General features: G+C 50.9%; 1 protein-coding gene across 2 annotated transcripts in view; it reads right to left on the reverse strand.

The window, feature by feature from the left end:
- DOC2B (double C2 domain beta) overlaps window positions 1-16,840 on the reverse strand; it is a 124,725-nt gene extending 107,885 nt beyond the window's left edge. For both annotated transcript variants that reach the window (XM_067565781.1, XM_067565782.1), the window contains exon 1: window positions 16,188-16,840. In XM_067565781.1, coding sequence (XP_067421882.1) covers window positions 16,188-16,506 — 319 coding nt within the window. In that variant the 5' untranslated portion in view covers window positions 16,507-16,840. The remainder of the gene's footprint in view (window positions 1-16,187) is intronic.
- Window positions 16,841-17,633: the final 793 nt, after the last annotated feature.

Here is a 17,633-nt window from a genome sequence, read left to right on the forward strand (position 1 = left end):
TTTACGCATTGGGTAGAGAAGCTGACTGTGTTTTCAGTGCTTATGTGCTGGACGAGCAAACACAGCTGAGTGACTGAGAGACAGTCCTTAAGAAGTTTGATGGTTGCTTTGTGCTGAAACATCCAGGAAAGAGCTTGTTTTCACCAGTAGTGTAATGCCTGGCAAACCAGTCAGAGCGTTTGTTAGAAGCCTAGTAGGAGTTAGAGGAACACTGGGAATTTAGGGCCAGTAAAAGGGAATAAATTTGGGACAAGAATCATAAATGGCATTTCTGATAAGGACTTAGAAGAAGATGCCACCAAAATGGGATCTCACCCGAGAGAATGCAATTGAGATGCCTCTGCTCTCAAACTAGTCATAGCCAAAAGACAGCAAAAGATTTTGAGGGAGCCACTTATAAATATTCAAAAACCCAGCAATGGAAGCAGACAGTGCAAACATTCACAGCCAAACATACACCAGACAAGCAGCAGGCAATGCACAACGTGCACTCAACCTCGGTATTTCCACCCCTTTTTTCAAGTTGCCTTCAAGTGATGGGCCTTCATATATCAGGATCTATAAAAGGATTCCTCTAGTTCCAGAACAGACGACGGAATTAGAGTATGAAGCCAAAGCCTATTGACACTAATAGAAAGACTCCTAATGGCTCTTTAGACTTCCAATGAGGCCGTTAGTGAAGCTAAGCAGAATTCTTGCTTGCTTTATTCTATTTCCCAATTCTTACCAAACACACATTTGAGATGAAAACTAGGACGGTGCTTTTAATTTGAGAAGCAAGTTTCTCAAAGATGAAAGGACAGCAATTAGACCAGAAACATTGCTTACTAGACATATTTAAAACACTACTGGGCTATTCCTGACACTGACCTTTAATCAGACAGTTTGTTTTATTTTAGTTTAGTTTTTTTTTAGTTGTAAACTTCTGTAAGGAATTATAAAGCTGCCACTTAGAAATCTCAAAGCAATAGCGTTATTATTCTGCTTCAATGATAAAATAACCATTAGGAGACCTGAACTCATTAGCAGGTTTTGATCCTTCTTCCCTCTGTGAATTATGAAAGATTGATGGGAAGGTGCCAGCCAGGTTTGGCATTTAACACAGAATTTAAAAGGCAGATAAATCTGATGTGTACGGGAACGTGGTCTCTTTTATTGCCGGTTCTTGGACATGAGTATTAATTCAATGGGCCACAAAATTATTGCAGGATGGAATAAAATGCCGGTGCATCTCAGAACCTGGCCTTGAGATACATCTCGTCTGTTTTGGAACCTATCAGCCAATGAGGTGTCAGGGAGCGGCAGTTTATATTGCTATTATTGGCAAAGTCCAGAGAAACTGTTTATTGCTGACATTTCCTATCAGCATTCTGGGTGCCTGGGAGGCTGAGACGGGCGGCTTCTATTTATACCCTCTGGAAGAACAAGAAAATGCAACAATAAATCTCTATTTGTCTCCTAATCTACTGGGGCCTGAGTTTATAAAGGATGATAGAATGCACGGGCTCTTTCAGCCTGCTTGCACGGCCAACAGGTCAGAAGGATGCAAGAGCGTTGGAATATCACCAGAATCAATTAAAGCTAGAGGATGCCACAGAACTGAGATCTGGATCTTGAGCATCCCAAGGGAGAGGGGCAGTGGTTCTGATCCACCTCAGTCTAGACATTAAAACGACCTTTACTATCTTGGGACCAAAATGCCTCCCTTGCAATATAAGTTGGGTGCCCTCTTGATGTATCATGCCAAAGAGATCTGAGTGGCACAAAAGCTTGTCTCTTTCACCAACAAAAGTTGGTCCAATAAAAATATATAACCTCACCCACCTTGTCTCTCTGATATCCTGGGACCAACCTAGCAACAACATTGCAAACAACATTCTTACACACTCAACTGGCGGCATCATGGTTCAGCCTTCCCTAGGATAAACAGCAGCTAGCCAGGCACAGCATAGGGCAGAACTGATCCGGTAACTCTTGCCCTCCAGCTGGACCTGGAGAGACATCATACTAGTTTAGTTCTGGGCATCTCATTACTACAGAGACAAGGAAGTTCACAGAAGAGCAAATAAAACAATTAAAGGGCTGCAGGCAGGGCTTGACTGCCTAGGAAAGATGGCAAGAACTTGCATTCGTGTAAGTTTAAGCAGCAGGCAGCCGGAGGATATTAGACATCTCCGAGTATCTGCAGGGTGTCCATAACTCAAAGGAAGAAGAGTTATTTAGACCTGCACAAGGTGTTGATATTAGATGAGATGGGAAGCTATTAAGCAAAGGTGAAAAGTTCCTGATGGTGAGATCTATTCAGCAGTGGAATAGTTCCCTGGTGGGATGTGGACGAAGCCCTATTGTTTGGATGACTGGACCAAACTTTAGTGAAGCAATTGTAAGGTCAGTCTTGTTCCGGCTAATGGGGAAGGAATTTATGACTTGAGAGGCCTCCTCCTCTCCCCCAATTCCTATGAAGCTTTACATTTCAGGAACTACCATTGGAAAAAAACAGCAACAAAGACCCACAAGTTTGTAGGGTGGAGAGAATGGAGGTGTTTACCAAAAAATGCAATAGAACTAATTAAAAGCGAGTCTGCAAGCTTTAAGTCCCTGCACTTATCAGCATTGCTGCTCCCAAAATAATCTGCTCATGGATTTTGTGCCAGGCAGATCAGACTGAAGCAGTGAAAAGACTTCCAGAGGATTGGCTGGATTAGCTCACCCATAGAGAAAGAACAGGGTCAGTAACCTTCTTCAGAAACTGGTGGGTTTTTTTTAAAATACACTATAAAAGATGGATCCCCATTCCTCTGCTGCTTTAATTCCTCTCTGCACTGGAACTATTTTAAAGGTACTGAAAAACAGCAAGTAAAGCTGTGCATTTAGAGTCCCGTGCAAAATGTCAGTACATGACTGCTCAGGAAGAATGGAGATAATTTACTGCAATTTCAGAGAAGTATTAGCAAAGATCTCTTCAGCAGGTAGAGGCTCAGGCACTCTTGCCTCTGTTTGTAATCTAATTACAGCACGTCAAGGGCTTTTGGGTGAGATAATGCTACCTTCTAAATCAACTACGTGCTGCGAGCCGATATGTAGGTGGTTTTTACAGCTGCAGAACTTGATTCTCCCTCGCTTGCATTGGTGTAAATCAGGAATAAGTCCATGGACACTAATGGGGTTACACTGTAATTCAGGTCAGCAGTTTACCAGGGATGACTGAAAAGCTGACTCCTCTCTTCATCCTTTCTCCACAACCGCTGTGATTAGTCAGAATAGCAACATCCTATTCATCTATAGTGCTTCTCATCCAGAAAGAAACCCCAAACCCTTCCCAGATTGAAGTATAAAGGGAGATCTCTCCAGCCCAACAGTGACCACTGCATTGTCTCACTAGCACTTGCTGCAGGTCTGTGGTGGGTAAGCGAGCTGATGCTACTGGGGAATTAGAACACGGTTTGGATAGGACACTGCAACTAACACTTCTACCTTGGTGAAAAGTGTCTTGGCACTTCTGGGGACAGATCCTGCAAAGTGCTGCGTGTGCCCACAACAGCTCTAGACTTCGATGACTATAAGCAGTCAGGGTTCAAGGTGGGACTCATCCTTGGTCTAACTCTGCTCCTGTTGAAGTCAATGTGAGTTTTAGCACTGACTCCACATGGGAAAGAGTTAGGCTGAAACTGAGTGCTTTTGCAAATCCTGCCCTTGAGACTTATCCAGTTAGCACTATCCCAAGGAATGCGTTCAGCATGGACTTAGAGGACAGGCTCCTCTATTGGATTACCTGCCTCCCCCTTCTGCAACACCTGCACTTTCCATGCAGGTCTCTCAGCCTTGGATTGCCCATGGCTTATCCCACTGAACTGGTGAGCTCTGGTAAGATCAGAGCCCGAGGCCGCAGGCTCTTTGGGATGCAGAAGGAAACACTTCAATTCACGCAGTGCATGCCTTCAAGCAAACAGAAGAGCAGCGTTTACCACACAAGGCAGGTAGTCCTTTCATTCCTGTGGGAATGGATTCTAGTCCCGTTTTGCTGTTGACTTCAATGGAATCAGGAGTGAGAAAGTAACAAAACTCTTCAAGCTTCCAACTGTTTCCCCGTCGCAGAAGATTTTTGTTTTTTTCCCAAAACACACTTAAAAGTCTACAGGAATGAATATTTCTCCATTTTCCAGAGGTCATGGACTGTGATAGTGTTGAACCTCTGATGGCTCCCGCATGCTGAGCCCATTATGTAGCTAGATGATGGAGTGCTCATAGGTCTTCTATCTTCTCAAACTAGGAGTGCTCACTTATCTGCTCAGAACAGTTCAGAGATGCAATTATGTTTTACAGTACTAAATGGTCCCTGGTGTCATAAGCAATTACACTTTCAGCAATTTCAATTTAGAAATGGCCTTCAAATCTCTCTCTCTCTCTTTTTAATGAAATACAGCATTGCAATTAACAACGAAAAAATTGCCTTTAGTGTTAAATATAAAGATGAAAAACTTAGCAAGCACTTGGGCTTTGGAATGTCTGAGCGATGAGTGAAGAGATCTGTCGTGGAGCAGTTGGTAAGAGGAAATCCCTGCACACATTCAATGTGACTCTCCGATACAGTACAACAGCAGTGCTGCTGCTAAGGGGCCAGAGGAGATGCTCACCACTGTGCAGAGGGATCGTCTCTTCGCAACATTCAGAGCCGCACTGAGAGCAGACGCTTTTGAAGCCCTACATTCCTGAGTTTGACTGCTGAGCAACAAGGGAATAACTACAAATGAGAGGAAATTATCCTGCAGGGGCATGGGGAGAAGGAAATCTTTGATGTCCACAAGCTGATACAAACTAAACCAAGTGACTGGTCTGCCAGGAACTGCCCGTGGGCATTCAGTCTCTACAAGCCAACTGGGAGTTGAGGGCACTCAGCACCTGGCAGCCATAGAGCCTGTTCCTGTAGCGCCCTCAACTCCCATTAACTCCAGCTCTCTACAGGGTCATCAGGCAGACGCCATCACAACTACGACTCTCCTCCCTGTCCGCACATCCCGCTACCCTGGCATTTTGCTCTGCAGCATTGGATGTAGGTGGCACTTTGAAAGACCACATCCTTGGTAAGTATCTTGCTGGCAGTGCAGCGGTGATCCCAGTGCACACAGAGGCACGTTAATAGTCAGTTTTGGTGGACCAATAAAATACAGCACTATGCTCAATGGTCAGCCATGGCACTGCGGCAGGCATGCTTAACCAAGAGGCAGTGCCCAGGAGCACGTACAAAAAGCCAAGAAGGATGAAGCTGCATTGCCTGAACCTGACTGAAAGCTTCCCGAAGTCAGTGGGAATCTTCCATTGCCTCCAGTGGGCTTTGGCTCATGGCAATGGGAGTAATAGCCATGGCTTGGGAGATGATTCTCTCCAGTCAGTGAGTTTGGTTATTGAATCCCTTCTGACCCGTGGCTGCATACGTTGCTACGAGCAATAGCCTCGGAAAGGAACGTGTCTGGAATTTTGGTTTCCTGCACAGCCAGCACTGAAGAAGATGGGATGAAAGGGTTAATAAATGGCACACTGTTGGGGGTGGGGAGAGTCAGCCCACTCAAAATTAGGCCTATTATTAAGATGCTGCCATGTGGCACATTCATTAGCCTGAACTGCTCGAGGCTACCGGCCATATGGTTCCTTTCTGCAGCAGGCGAGTGCTCAGCCCTTTGCTGCAGCCAGAAAGAGGAAGATGGAGACCTGGACAAACCTGAGCACTGTGTGCAGACTGCCCCCGGAGCACCCCCCTGATTCTCCCCTCCTGGGGTCTCAGGAGGAAGATCCGGAATTGTGGGGACAAGACACACGCTAGCTAGACTGCTCCCCCACCCTTTCATACCAGGCTTCCCCACACTCCATCCTTAGCTCAGATAGCAGATGTGCTGGGGCAAGTTCAGCTCTGGCGTAAGTGGAGGCAAGTCCCACTGTCTCCCATGGGAATAGCACCTGGTTTGTTTGGCTCATGGACTGTAAACCAGCTGGGGACATGTCAGGATAAAAATAGGTGGTTGGTATGTAGAAAGGAAGAATTGTCTAGCGGTTAAAGCACTAGCCTCTGACTTAGGAGACCCAGGTTCAAGTCCTTGCCCACCACAAACTACCTGAGTGACATTTGGCACAGGGTTGGTTACACTCCAGCGCAGTGGCACAGCTATGGCACTTCCTACGTCAATGGAAGGGGTTTTTCTCCTCAGAGTAACTAGGTTGACAGAAGAATTCTTCCGTCAACCTAGCTACACTGGACTTTAGGTCAGTGGTGTACCATGGGTCTCCAGAGCCCAGGGGGCAAGCCTACATTTGCACCCCCTCCATGTGCCACCCCGCCTCATGTGCTGCCCCCCAGCTGCCTGGCAGAGGGGGGGTCTGTACCTGCAAAGAGGGGTTAGAGGCCTGTGGGTGTGTGCAAATGCGGGCTTGGCTCTGCCACCCCCCACCTATCCACCATGCAGCGCTGGCTGGGATGGGGGCAACCTCACCCCCTGGCCTGAGGATGGGGGGGGGCGCTGGGCCAGCCCTTCATGATGCCCAGGGGGGACCACAGGAGCAGAAGAGGGAACAGCCACTCTTCAGCCTCCTGTGCCCCCCACCTGTCATGAAGGGCAGGTCCAGCACCCCACACTTACCCGCTGCTCCAGCCCTGCAGCCCAGCGCCAGCTTGGATGGGGTGGCCTCACCCCCCCGTTGGCCAGCACCCGGAGGCCTGGTCCCCCCGACCTCCCATCGGTACACCACTGCTTTAGGTTGGTTTAACTGCATCGCACAGGCGTAAAATTTTTCACAGCTCTGAGCGGTCTAGCTAGGTCAACCTAAATTTTATGTATAGACCAGGCTCGAATCTTTCTCTGCCTCAGTTCCCTTCTATACACTGGGGATAACAGCACTGCCCTCCCTCACAAGGAACGGTATGGTGAGGAGAAAGGCATTAAAGATTGTGAGGTGCTCAGATACAAAGGTAGTAGGGGACAAATAAGTACCTAAGATAGATGAGAACTCCAGCCTGGTCCCAACATTACAGTTCTCTACTATGAAAGAGTCTGATTAGCCTAGTCAAAATCCATTCACCTTCAATCTGTTTGGTTGAACGCTTATCACAGTAGCTACAGTGCCAACAAATGTCCCCTGAAAACTGCAGCAAAACCACCTCAGGAAGGAATGATAACCTACATGCATGGAAAAGCTCTCAGCCCACAGGCTACCAGAGCCCTTGATAAGCCACATGTATGCACGTCACATTCCCCATCACTGAAATGCAGCCACCACTTGGTGCGGAACATGGCAGTTTTCCAAAAGCATACAGCAACACTGCACTGTGTCTCAGGGTAAGTAGTAAAGAAAACAAGGTCACTTACCAGTAACTGCTGTTCTTCGAGATGTGTTGCTCATGCCCATTCCATTATAGGTGCGTGCACACCTCCGTGCATGGCTACCGGAACTTTTTTCCCCTTAGCAGACACTGTAGGGCCGGCTCTGGTGTCCTCTGGAGTCCTGCGCGCATGCCGCAGTATATGAGGCACTGCCGGCCCTGCACCCCCTCAGTCCCTTCTTTCTGCCAACTCCAGCAGCGGGGACGGGGGGTGGGTTGTGGAATGGACATGAGCAACACATCTCGAAGAACATCAGTTACTGGACACCGGCCCCTTCTCCCTCGGCGGAGGGGGGGCGGAGGTGGTGTAGGCAAGGCCAACAAGGCTCTTGCTGCCTGAAAAGCCTCCGGTGTCGACGGCGTCGGCAGGGGCACTCTCCCACTCCCAGGAATCGTGGGAGGCTCCCTGACCAGAGATGCAGGCACTGGAGAAGACTCGATGGGCTGTGGCCGGTGCATCTCTGCACTTGACCCTGCCCGTACCGACGGCGCATGGGAGTGTCCGCGCTCCGCGTGCTGTCTCTTCTTCTTCAGCACCGGGGACGTTGCTTGGTGCCGAGTCGAGGCTGGTGCCGGCGATGCACTCTGCACCACGGTGACACTCGTGCTGAGCTGGAGTGGGACGGCTCAGACCCCGGGTGGCACGCTGCCTCCATGAGCAGGGCTATAAAACCGGATCTCTCAGTCCTTCTGAGTCCGCAGTTTAAAAGCCCTGCAGATCTTACATTTATCCTTCCTGTGCTCTTCCCCCAGGCACTTAAGGCACTGATCGTGGGAGTTGCTGAGCGGGAAAGCCTTCCCGCAGGAAGCACATGGCTTAAACCCAGGCGGCCGGGGCATGGCCGGGCTACTCTAAGTCCCTCAGGGACTTCTTATCTAACTACACTTAACAACTACTTAACTACTTAAAACTAACTAAAGTACTTTGAATAACAAAGAGTTTAAACAAGGGGAATAGAACTTGCAGAGAGCAAGGCTAGTTCCAGCAACCATCATGGGCGGAAAGAAGGGACTGAGAGGGCGTAGGGCCGGCAGCACCTCATATTCCACGGCATGTGCGTGGGACTCCAGGGGGCACCAGAGCCGGTCCTATGGGATCTGCTTAGGGGAAAAAAGTTTCGGGACCCATGCATGGAGGCGTGCACTCACCTATAGTGGAATGGACATGAGCAATCACTGGAAGAAGAATAGTTTATCCCATATAAATGCCCTTCAATCAGTAAAATATCTCAAGTGAAACTGCAAGGGGACTTTCAGGTCTGATTGGTACATCGCTCAAACTGGAGTTTGGCCAAATCATCAAGTTTAGCATCTCTCCAGTTGCAAAAAGGGTTACAAGCTCTTTTATTCACTTAAACCTTGGGTTTAACATCTCACTTGTGCATATAAAACACTTCCATTGACTTTATGGCTACTGGCAAATTGGACCTGATACAGTGTCAGTAAAACTTAATATTGTCATCCAAGCACCTGTTGAAATCAATGGCAATTTGTGTAGTAAAAATATTCTTTTTGCATAATCTGGATTGCAAAGTCAAAGAAAAGGTTATTAATAGCAGCAGTGACATATGCTAAGGAGCTGCTCTGTGGATGTAAATATCCTGATTATTTCCAAACTGTGTTTTCTCCCCCTCGCTTATTCCCAGCATCTTTGTCAACTAATGTCATTCATAGACTTTGCCTCCCTCCCTTTGTTCTTATCACCACCTTTAAACAGCTGGTAGTAAATATCTTCATTATGACTTTGGCTGCTTAATGATTTTCTTCGCCCAAATTAAGTGTCTTCCTAAGAAACATCTCCCAGAGAATCACTTGTAGCAGATGTCACAAGATGCAGTACATCAGGATAGGCCTGCAATTTGAGCTAGAAATAAGATTTCCTACAGCTGACATTTATAACACTATCATCCCTGTGCCTCACGGTAGCAGAATTCTGGGGCCTTGCATGTCAGCTTCCTGTCGGAGGAGTTTGGGTGTATTCTAAGTGTAATTTGTTTTGATTACCCATACACATCCGCCATGAGACAGAGGCAGGCACAAGCAGGACCAGCAGTTTCCTCTTCTAGAAATCTCAACCCACCTGCCAATGCTCATGTTCCCAAAAAGCTACCTTATTCCAAGAATTGCCTTTAAAGATAAAGTACTAAGCAAACTCTCCGCTATCTGCCACAGCTTCTCTCCAGAAAACACCCGCCTATCATGAACTAACAACCACACAGCATTTCTTCAAAAACTAAAAACTCACTTGCACATTGTGAAAAAGAATGATTTGTGTGTAACAGTGCCCTCTAGTGATTCCTGCTTTAACAATACTATTTGAGAATTACAGCTTTCCTATAAACCCATAATGCCTAACTATATTGCACTCAGATGCTACTTTTCATCAGAGGATCCCAAAGGCACTTTACAAAGCTAGCTAGGTATTATCATGCTTGTTTTGCAGATGAGGAACTGCAGCAGACAGAGGGTAAGGGACTTGCCCAAATTCACAGAGAGTCAGTGGTGATGTCACAAACAGAACCAGCTTCCCTGTCTCCCGGCTCTATGCCCTAAACATGACGCCATGCTGCTAAGATTGGCTTATTTTATATGTAAACAAAGTTATCATTAGTGTTTGACAGACCGTCTGGGAATAACCAATTACTCTGGACCAGCAAACTGATTGTGCAGCAAAAGGAAACATGAGCAACAGCTGTAACAATGTGAATTCAGCCCTGAAGGATGATTTGGCATCATTTCCCCAAGAACAGCAAACACTATAGCAATAATTAATAATATTTGGTAATAAAATCTATGCACATGCACTTTCACAGTGTATTATAAAGGAAACACAGTAGAAGATTGAAAAACTATCAGTTTTGCTTTCTGTACTTCTTTTGGTGCCCAGAAACCATGGTAATGGGTGCAATACACAGACTTGTTTCATTGGAAGGTTGCAGGCTACTGGAAGTAGATGGGAGAAGTATGATGTTCCAATAAATCTATAGTAAGTTCCTTCCCCACCACCAAAAAGCCATTATGCAAAAGTTGCTTCTCGTCTAATAAAATGCACTAAACTGATTTTTTGGGGTGTTTGTCTTTCCCCCATGCTCCAATCACTACTCCAAACTCTCTCTTCTCCTTAATTTGCATAAGTGCTTTGACACCTTATTAGCAGCTCAATTAGGAACAATGAAAACCATCTGATGAAAACAAACTCTGTGGAACAAAGACTTGTATTTTCAAAGTCTCAGCCAGATTCTGAATCATGTATTACAAGCAACCTGAGTACCAGTGACAAGAACAGGAATGAAAATCTGGCATGTCCCAGTGGCCCTAGTACCCCACAGTGAGAGATGGACCCGGCCCCTCCTAAACATGCAGGAGCTCCTCTTTACAACCCCCATATGGGAAGTATTATTATCTCTATACAACACAGCACAGGCACAGAGAGGAGGAATAACTTATCCAAGGTCACAGGGAAGGTCAGAGCAGGGACAGAACCAAAGAGTCTTGCTTGACTCCTAGTTCAAGGTCTTAACCATAAGAGCACCCATCCACCCCTAGACAGACAGACACATTGCAAGGGTCACTGATGACAAACAGCATTTGCTCTTGTGGCTTGAAGCGCACTTCTTGACAACATTAGGCTGTTAGTGTGCTGAGACCAATATTGTCTCAATGTTTTCCTTTGCTCCTGTCTGTCTCCATCTCCTGTCTTATACTTAGATTGTAAGCTTCCTGGGGCAGAGACTGTCTTTGTGTCCTATGTTTGTACAGCACCTAGCACATTGGGGTCCTGGTCTATGACTGGGGGCTCCTAGGGACTATAGTTATACAATTAATAATAAATAATAATTCTTTGGCCCTCAGAGTATAATTGTCAAGTGCTGTTCCTCCCTCCACCTGGCCTGGTGTGCCACCAACTACCCCACGGGAGGAGATTTTTCCTTTTGCCTTAGCCTTCTAGCTTCACCCCTTTGATCCATTAGGGACTTTACTCCTCAGTCACAGCTCCTTCACTGGCTTCTCCTGCCTTCGCATCAATCTTTTCCCTGTGGCCAGAGCACAGGGTGGAGGGCAGGAGGTGTGGTTTCTACTCGGGGCTTCGCCATTCCCCTCTGCTTCTCAGCATCCCCTCTGCAAACCAGGGATTATGCCCGCCTGCCCCTCAGTGGTTTTTGAGGCTTCCTTCACTCTTGTTTGCAAAGCGCTTGGCGATCCAGAGATAAGAGGTGCTGCAGAAGGGCAGAGAGTCATTATATTATTATAAAGGACCTTGCAAGTGGCTCCCGCCCCCCCTTCCAGCATCTCCAGTCCTGTGTCTGATGATAACGCAGGCTCCACGATACTCTCTCCCGGAGCCACCCTGAGGTTTCCGCCACCCTCATTATCCCCTCTGTTGGTCCCCTCCAGCCCTGCTCACTCACTGAGGCTCTCGCAGTCAGCATTCAACAGGCTGATTATCGCCTCTCCCTCGCTGGTCTGTGGGGACTGGCGTTGTTTTCCTGAGCTCCTCCGGAATCTTCCACAGCTCCCCAAAGAGCTGCTGTAACCAGGTCACAGTTCTATTCCCCTTTGCTGCCATCCGCACCTGCTCCCTTTCTTTCCCCTCCTCTGGGGGCTCTCTCCCTGGGCTATTCCTCCTTGCTCTCTGCCAGTCAGGATGAAGCCCAGGCTGAGCCTTGCCCCTCTCTCCTGGTGGAGAAGGTGCAGTGAAACAGCAGGTCCGGCCTGTCATGCACCATCTCCAGCAGCTGGGAGTTCCAGTCCCAGTGGGTTTCTCTCTGCGTTCCCCTGCCTTGTGTCTGCATTGCTCCCTTGGAGGAATCCTCGTTCCTCTTTGCTCCTTATGGTTTTGATTTAGCAAAGCACCAGAATTAAACGCCCTGTTCTGCTCTTAAAAACAATGATGCAAACAGCGGGTTTTCTCCCTGCATTCTGTAAGCCTTTGGAGATTTAGAAGAATCTCTAGGAAAGAGATGAGAGAGAGAGATTTTTAAGAGAGTAAATGAAGGCTTCTCTCTCCTGGGCAGAAATTCTGGTGGAGTCTTTAGTCAGTCATTCTTCATTTCTTACTCAGGCTTGGTCTACACTTACCTCGGTGATTTGGCGGCAGTCGACGGGAGTTACGCAAAGTTGTGTAACTTGTGTAACTCCCGTCGACTTCTGTGCTTCCCTTCTGTGTGCCGCCTTCACTGCACTGCGCCGACGGGAACCATGCTCCCATCAGCGCAGCGCTACGTCACTTGAGGAGGTGCTTTTAGTACGTCAACTTCTGGATCGACTGAGCGGGTCTTCACTGACCGCTCAGTCGATCCAGATAAGTCGATCTGACAGCAGCAACTTTGCAGCCATCAGTGTAGACATAGCCTCAGGCAAAAAACTGCCCCTGATCTCAGTAAGTTTGCCCTAGGCTGCACTCCTCAGGAAGGAGGGGAGCTGCCTGCTGCACAAGGGGGCACCTAGGACAATGTTTCTCAACCTTTTTGGTACCAGGGACCGGCTTCCTATACTGTGTCAGGGAAATTTCAGGGACTGGTGCCGGTCCATGGACCGGTTCTTGAGAAACACTATCCTAGGAGATAGAAGGTTAGATTAGATCATTGGTGGCATTTTAAAATGGGATTAGATTGAGGGCTGGAACCTCCACTGTCTGAAGCAAACCCACACTGTCCCGAGAACGGGCCAGACAGGATCTGACAAGTCCTTCTAGAACGTCTCTTTCTATGATCACACTGGAGACACTCCAATATTGGCAATGGGGGTGGGTGTCAAGCCAGAAGGCTGAACAGGTCTTTTCCGTTTCTCTCTTCTGTTTTAACTGATTCTACAACAGAGATCTCAGTGGGGGCAGCAGCTTAGTCATCTACTTTGGCCATCTCCTGGCCCCTCCAATCCCCCTGCTGTTACCTCTGGAAATATTTGGGGGTGGGGGACAGGGTTGGGAAATACCCCGCTGTCAGAGGGGAACAGGTAACTGAGAGGAGCAGAAAAGGAAGAAAAAGGTGGTGTTGAAATAACATCAATAACCAGGCTTGAGAAGTAAACCGAGCTGGAAAGGAGACCCTGGGCTACTCCAGAACAAGGCTGCCTGAGAATCCCAGAGAGCCTTCTGAAGAGAAGGCATTTACAACCCCCTAGAGGGTGGGAAAGTTTCATTATTCCCATTTTACAGGCAGGGAAACTGAGACACAGATTGGTGAAGCAACTTGCCCAAGCTCACATAGTGAGTCACTGCCACGCCAAGAATCTGAGCCAAGTCACCTGGCCGGACATTAGCCACAGCACCATCCTTCCCCTCCAGGCTGTGCCAATACCTACGGTTCATCTCCAGCCAAGGCACAGTGTTGTTACATGTCGCTGAGAGCGTCTCCATGGAGCCAGGTGAGAAGTGCAGCCATAGAGAGCTCTGCGAATCCTCTCTGTGGGAGATAATGACTAGTAATAGAAGTTTCCCTGAGTTCCTTGCAGGATCCCTGCAGGGCAAGACTTGCATTTCAACAACAGAGGCTGAGTGTGAGATGTGATCAGCAGACTGTTATCTACCTGATGCATCACTAGTATTGCTGTATCACTGTGGGTCGGCAAGGCCCTACACAAGCCAGGAGGGAAGGGAAGCTTTTGACACTGAAGCCTCATGTAGTAGTGGCCTAGCTCCTCTGGGCTAAGTGGAAGAGGCCTGCCATCCCTTCACTCAGATCATCTAGGGCTTTGCGACTTGCTGTCTCAGTGGTAATATTATTTCCTTGGGAAAGCCTGTAGCAAGTCCAATCAGCTGGGAAGTGTTCTGACCTTTGCAACCACAGACAGTACCTGTATTGTATCTTGCAGACACCTTGCTCACAGCACTTACTGCTCCAGGAGCAAAGGCACCCGCAGTAATGCTTCTAAACCATCACTGTTATTTCTATGCCAAGGTATACGTGTACAGGGACATTCAGGATTCATGCATCAGTCAGTGCAGGTGATCTTGAGGCTAAGGCCCTGGACTCAGACTCAGGAGATCTGTGTCCAAATCCCAGCTCTGACACTGAGGGTTCTGGTGGGACCTTGGGCCAGTCCCTTAACCTCTCTGTGACTTCGTTTTCCATCTCTAAAATGGGGATAATAATCCTTCCTTCATCTGTCTTTTCTATTTAGATTGTAAACTCTCAAGGGGAAGGGCTGTTCCTTCCGAAGCCTATGCAGCATTCCCAGCAAAATGGGTCTCCAACCTCGGTTGGGGCCGTTAGGTGCTGCTGCGCTACAAATAAAACCAGGAATTAACTGCTCTGGCGCAGGCAGGAAAAGCTTTTGTTTTTGCATCTTTACCAGTGGAAAAATAACCACATCTGGCAAACCAGCATCAGCAGTTTTGCTGCCACCTGTTATACTGTAAGAAACATATTTTTAACTTTAGCTGCAACAAGACAAACACCAGCTGGCCTACTGGAAACCAGTTTAATTGATTCTATGGTGTCAGTGAGAAGGACGAGGAGGGCTGGCTCGACCACACGTAGTCCTTCCAAATGACTAGTTAGCGGGGGTGGGAAGTGTGGTTTTTAGAGCCCAAAGTCTAACATTCTGAAACCTCCCCAGATGATCTCCCGGTAGCCAAGGAAAGAGGCGCAGAGCCCCTTAGCACTTCGCTCCTTATTATGTGTCTCTGCCCCTGCTCCTAAATGCTCCAATTTCTATTGTCAGGATGAACAAAGATGATCTAATAATTAGAGCAGCAAATAACCCAAAGCCGATCAAAGTCGTTATTAACCGTCTGGCTGGGAGTGCAGTTTAATATTGCATTCCGCTAGCAGAGTGGAATGGTTCAGCGAGACGCCTCCCAACCAGAGGGTGTGTGCCACCAAACCTGGCTTACAAGGCCATGAACACAGAAAATACTAGTTTGGGACTCTCACATGCTCAGTTTCACCAAAGCCCAAATTCTTCCTTGGGAAAGTGCTACTTTGCCAGCAGTTTGGGCCTATGGATTTATGCCAGACAGATTCTGATCTCAGCCGTGGCTGTGCAAATCCAGGGTAACTGCCGTGACTCCAGGGTGATCAGGATCTGGCTCATGAGTTTAGCCAGCTACCAGTGGGGAAGCAGGGAAACAGAAGCAACAATAGAGGACTATGACATTTCTCAAAGAAAAGACCACATCCTTCTCAATGCAGGTCCCTAAAGAGCACCTCCAGCTTCCTGGGATCCATCCCTTCCTCTCCGTCAGCTCAGCACAGCGGGGCACTGTCAGCTCTTAACCCGGCTCCTTGCCTAAGTCCTCTCCTCGCTTCAAACTTTGGGCCTGATCCCGAAAGGCGAAATCCCTCAACCCGCATGGGCTTCAGCACCTGGCAGGATCGGGCCCCTCCTTATCAACTACATGGAGCTGCTGGTTCAAAGCAGCCGGACGCGCCACGGCTCTGCCGCGGCGCTAACACGGGGCGAGATGGACACTCCGGGCGCGGAGGGGTGAAATCTGGCTGCAAAGCCCGCCCCTAACACCCGGTGCCAGAGAAACACCGAGCAGCTCCCCGCGGGCCGCCGGACACCCCGGGCTCACACGGGCGGGCGGCCGGAGACTTACTGGGCAGCGGAGCGGCCCTTCGGCACCTGAGCCCCCGGCCCTGCAGCCCGGACCTGGAGCGGGGTAGCCCGAGCCCCCACCCCCACCGCCCGCGGCCCCGGAGAGCTGAGCGGCGCGCCCGGGCAGAGCCGCGGCAACTGGTGGCTGTTTGCACGGTCCCTCCGCCCGAGTGCGCCGCCAGGGGCTCTGCAGGCGAGCCAGGGCCCGGCCGGCCGGGCAGCGCCGCGCCGCGGGCGGCCACCGAGAGCCGGGGGGGGGGTGTTGGAAACTTACTGCAGTCGTCGGACTCGTAGCCCTCGGCGTCCGCCGCCTCCTCCTCGGCCGGGCGCCGGGCCGGCTGCTCGGCGGGGCCGCTGGCGCCGTACGCCCCGAAGAGCCGGTCCACGTCCTCGTCCTCGTCGCGGGCCGGCTCGGCGGGGCTGAGGGCGGGCTGGCTGGCGGCGGGGCGGCTGGCGGCGGCGGGCAGGCCGCGCGGGAAGCGGGGGAAGTAGTCGGAGATCTGCTTGATGGGCTTGATGGGGCCGGGGCACACGTCGATGGCCATGTGCTCCTGGATGCTGATGGTCGCCCGCTCCCCCTTGCGGAGTGTCATGCAGGCGGCTGCGGGCCGAGCGCGCCCCCCGGGCCGGCGGCGGGCTCAGGCTGGGCGCGGAGGCGGCCGGGCGGGCTCCGGTCCCGGGGGCAGCTGAGGCGGCGGGGCGCTCGCCCTGCCCTGCCCTGCCTGCTCGGGCTCGCACGCGCTGCCGCCGGCCGCCCTGGCACTGGCAGACAGTGCCCGCGCCGGCCGCCCGCGCGCGCGGGGGGAGGGGGGTGGGCACGCGGGTGATGTCACCGGCTCGCCGCCAAGCGGTGCCCCGGAATGCGGGCCGGGGAGGACAGGTGTGCGGGGGGGAGCAGAGGCCAGCGCCCCCCCACCACCACGTGCCCGGGCGGAGTCGCTCCCGCCCCCCGCGCTCGCTGCTGGCCGCTCGCAGGGGGCCCGGCTTCCCGGCGCCTGGTGCACGAGGGCGGCCAGACGCCCGCCGCGGCGCGGGGCCATCTCCCCCCTTCCCGCGCCGAGCGGAGCCCGCCGCATTCCGGGCCGGCTCCAGCCCCTGGCGGGCGGCGCGCACAGCCCCGCAGAGCTGCCGGCTCCGCCGCGCCGCGGATCGGCAGCCGGCCAGGGCTGGAGCAGTCCCGCCTCGCCTTCCCCGGAGCCCGGCCGGGTAGCGGGGGCTGCAGCGAAGACGCAGGGGTCGGGAAGCAACACATGGGCACGGCCCGTGCTGTGGAGACTCGCCTCCCTGCACTGCTGGTCTCGCTGCACGCTGCAGCAGCCGCTGCCGGGGGCCGGGCCGGGCGCCTGCCCCCGGGAACGCTTCGCCCCCCGCCAGCGCTCAGCGGTCGCCACAACAGCGATGCAAGGTCGGGACGGGAGCCAGAAGGGAAACCACAAACCCCCCAACGTCTCCAGCGGGGAAGCTGGGGCAGAGAAGCCCTGATTTCCCAAAGCCACAGGCGGAGTGGGTCTAGCTCCAGCGAGCGCTCAGCGCCCAGTCCTGTGCTCGGAGCACGAGGGGCCTTCTGGGCACCTCTACACGGACTTCGGGCTGGCCCTCTGCGGGGTACATCCGGGGAAACCCAGGGAAACGATCCGACTTTCTTGCCTAATGCACAGTTCAGCTCCCATTAGCTGCTGGTAACTGTTAATGAGCATCCTGGACTCGTACTGCGAACACT

Source organism: Emydura macquarii, unplaced genomic scaffold, assembly GCF_026122565.2.
Source record: "Emydura macquarii macquarii isolate MOO-44397 ecotype Brisbane River unplaced genomic scaffold, CSIRO-AGI_Emac_v2 contig_2699, whole genome shotgun sequence".
NCBI classification, from domain to species: Eukaryota; Metazoa; Chordata; order Testudines; family Chelidae; genus Emydura; species Emydura macquarii.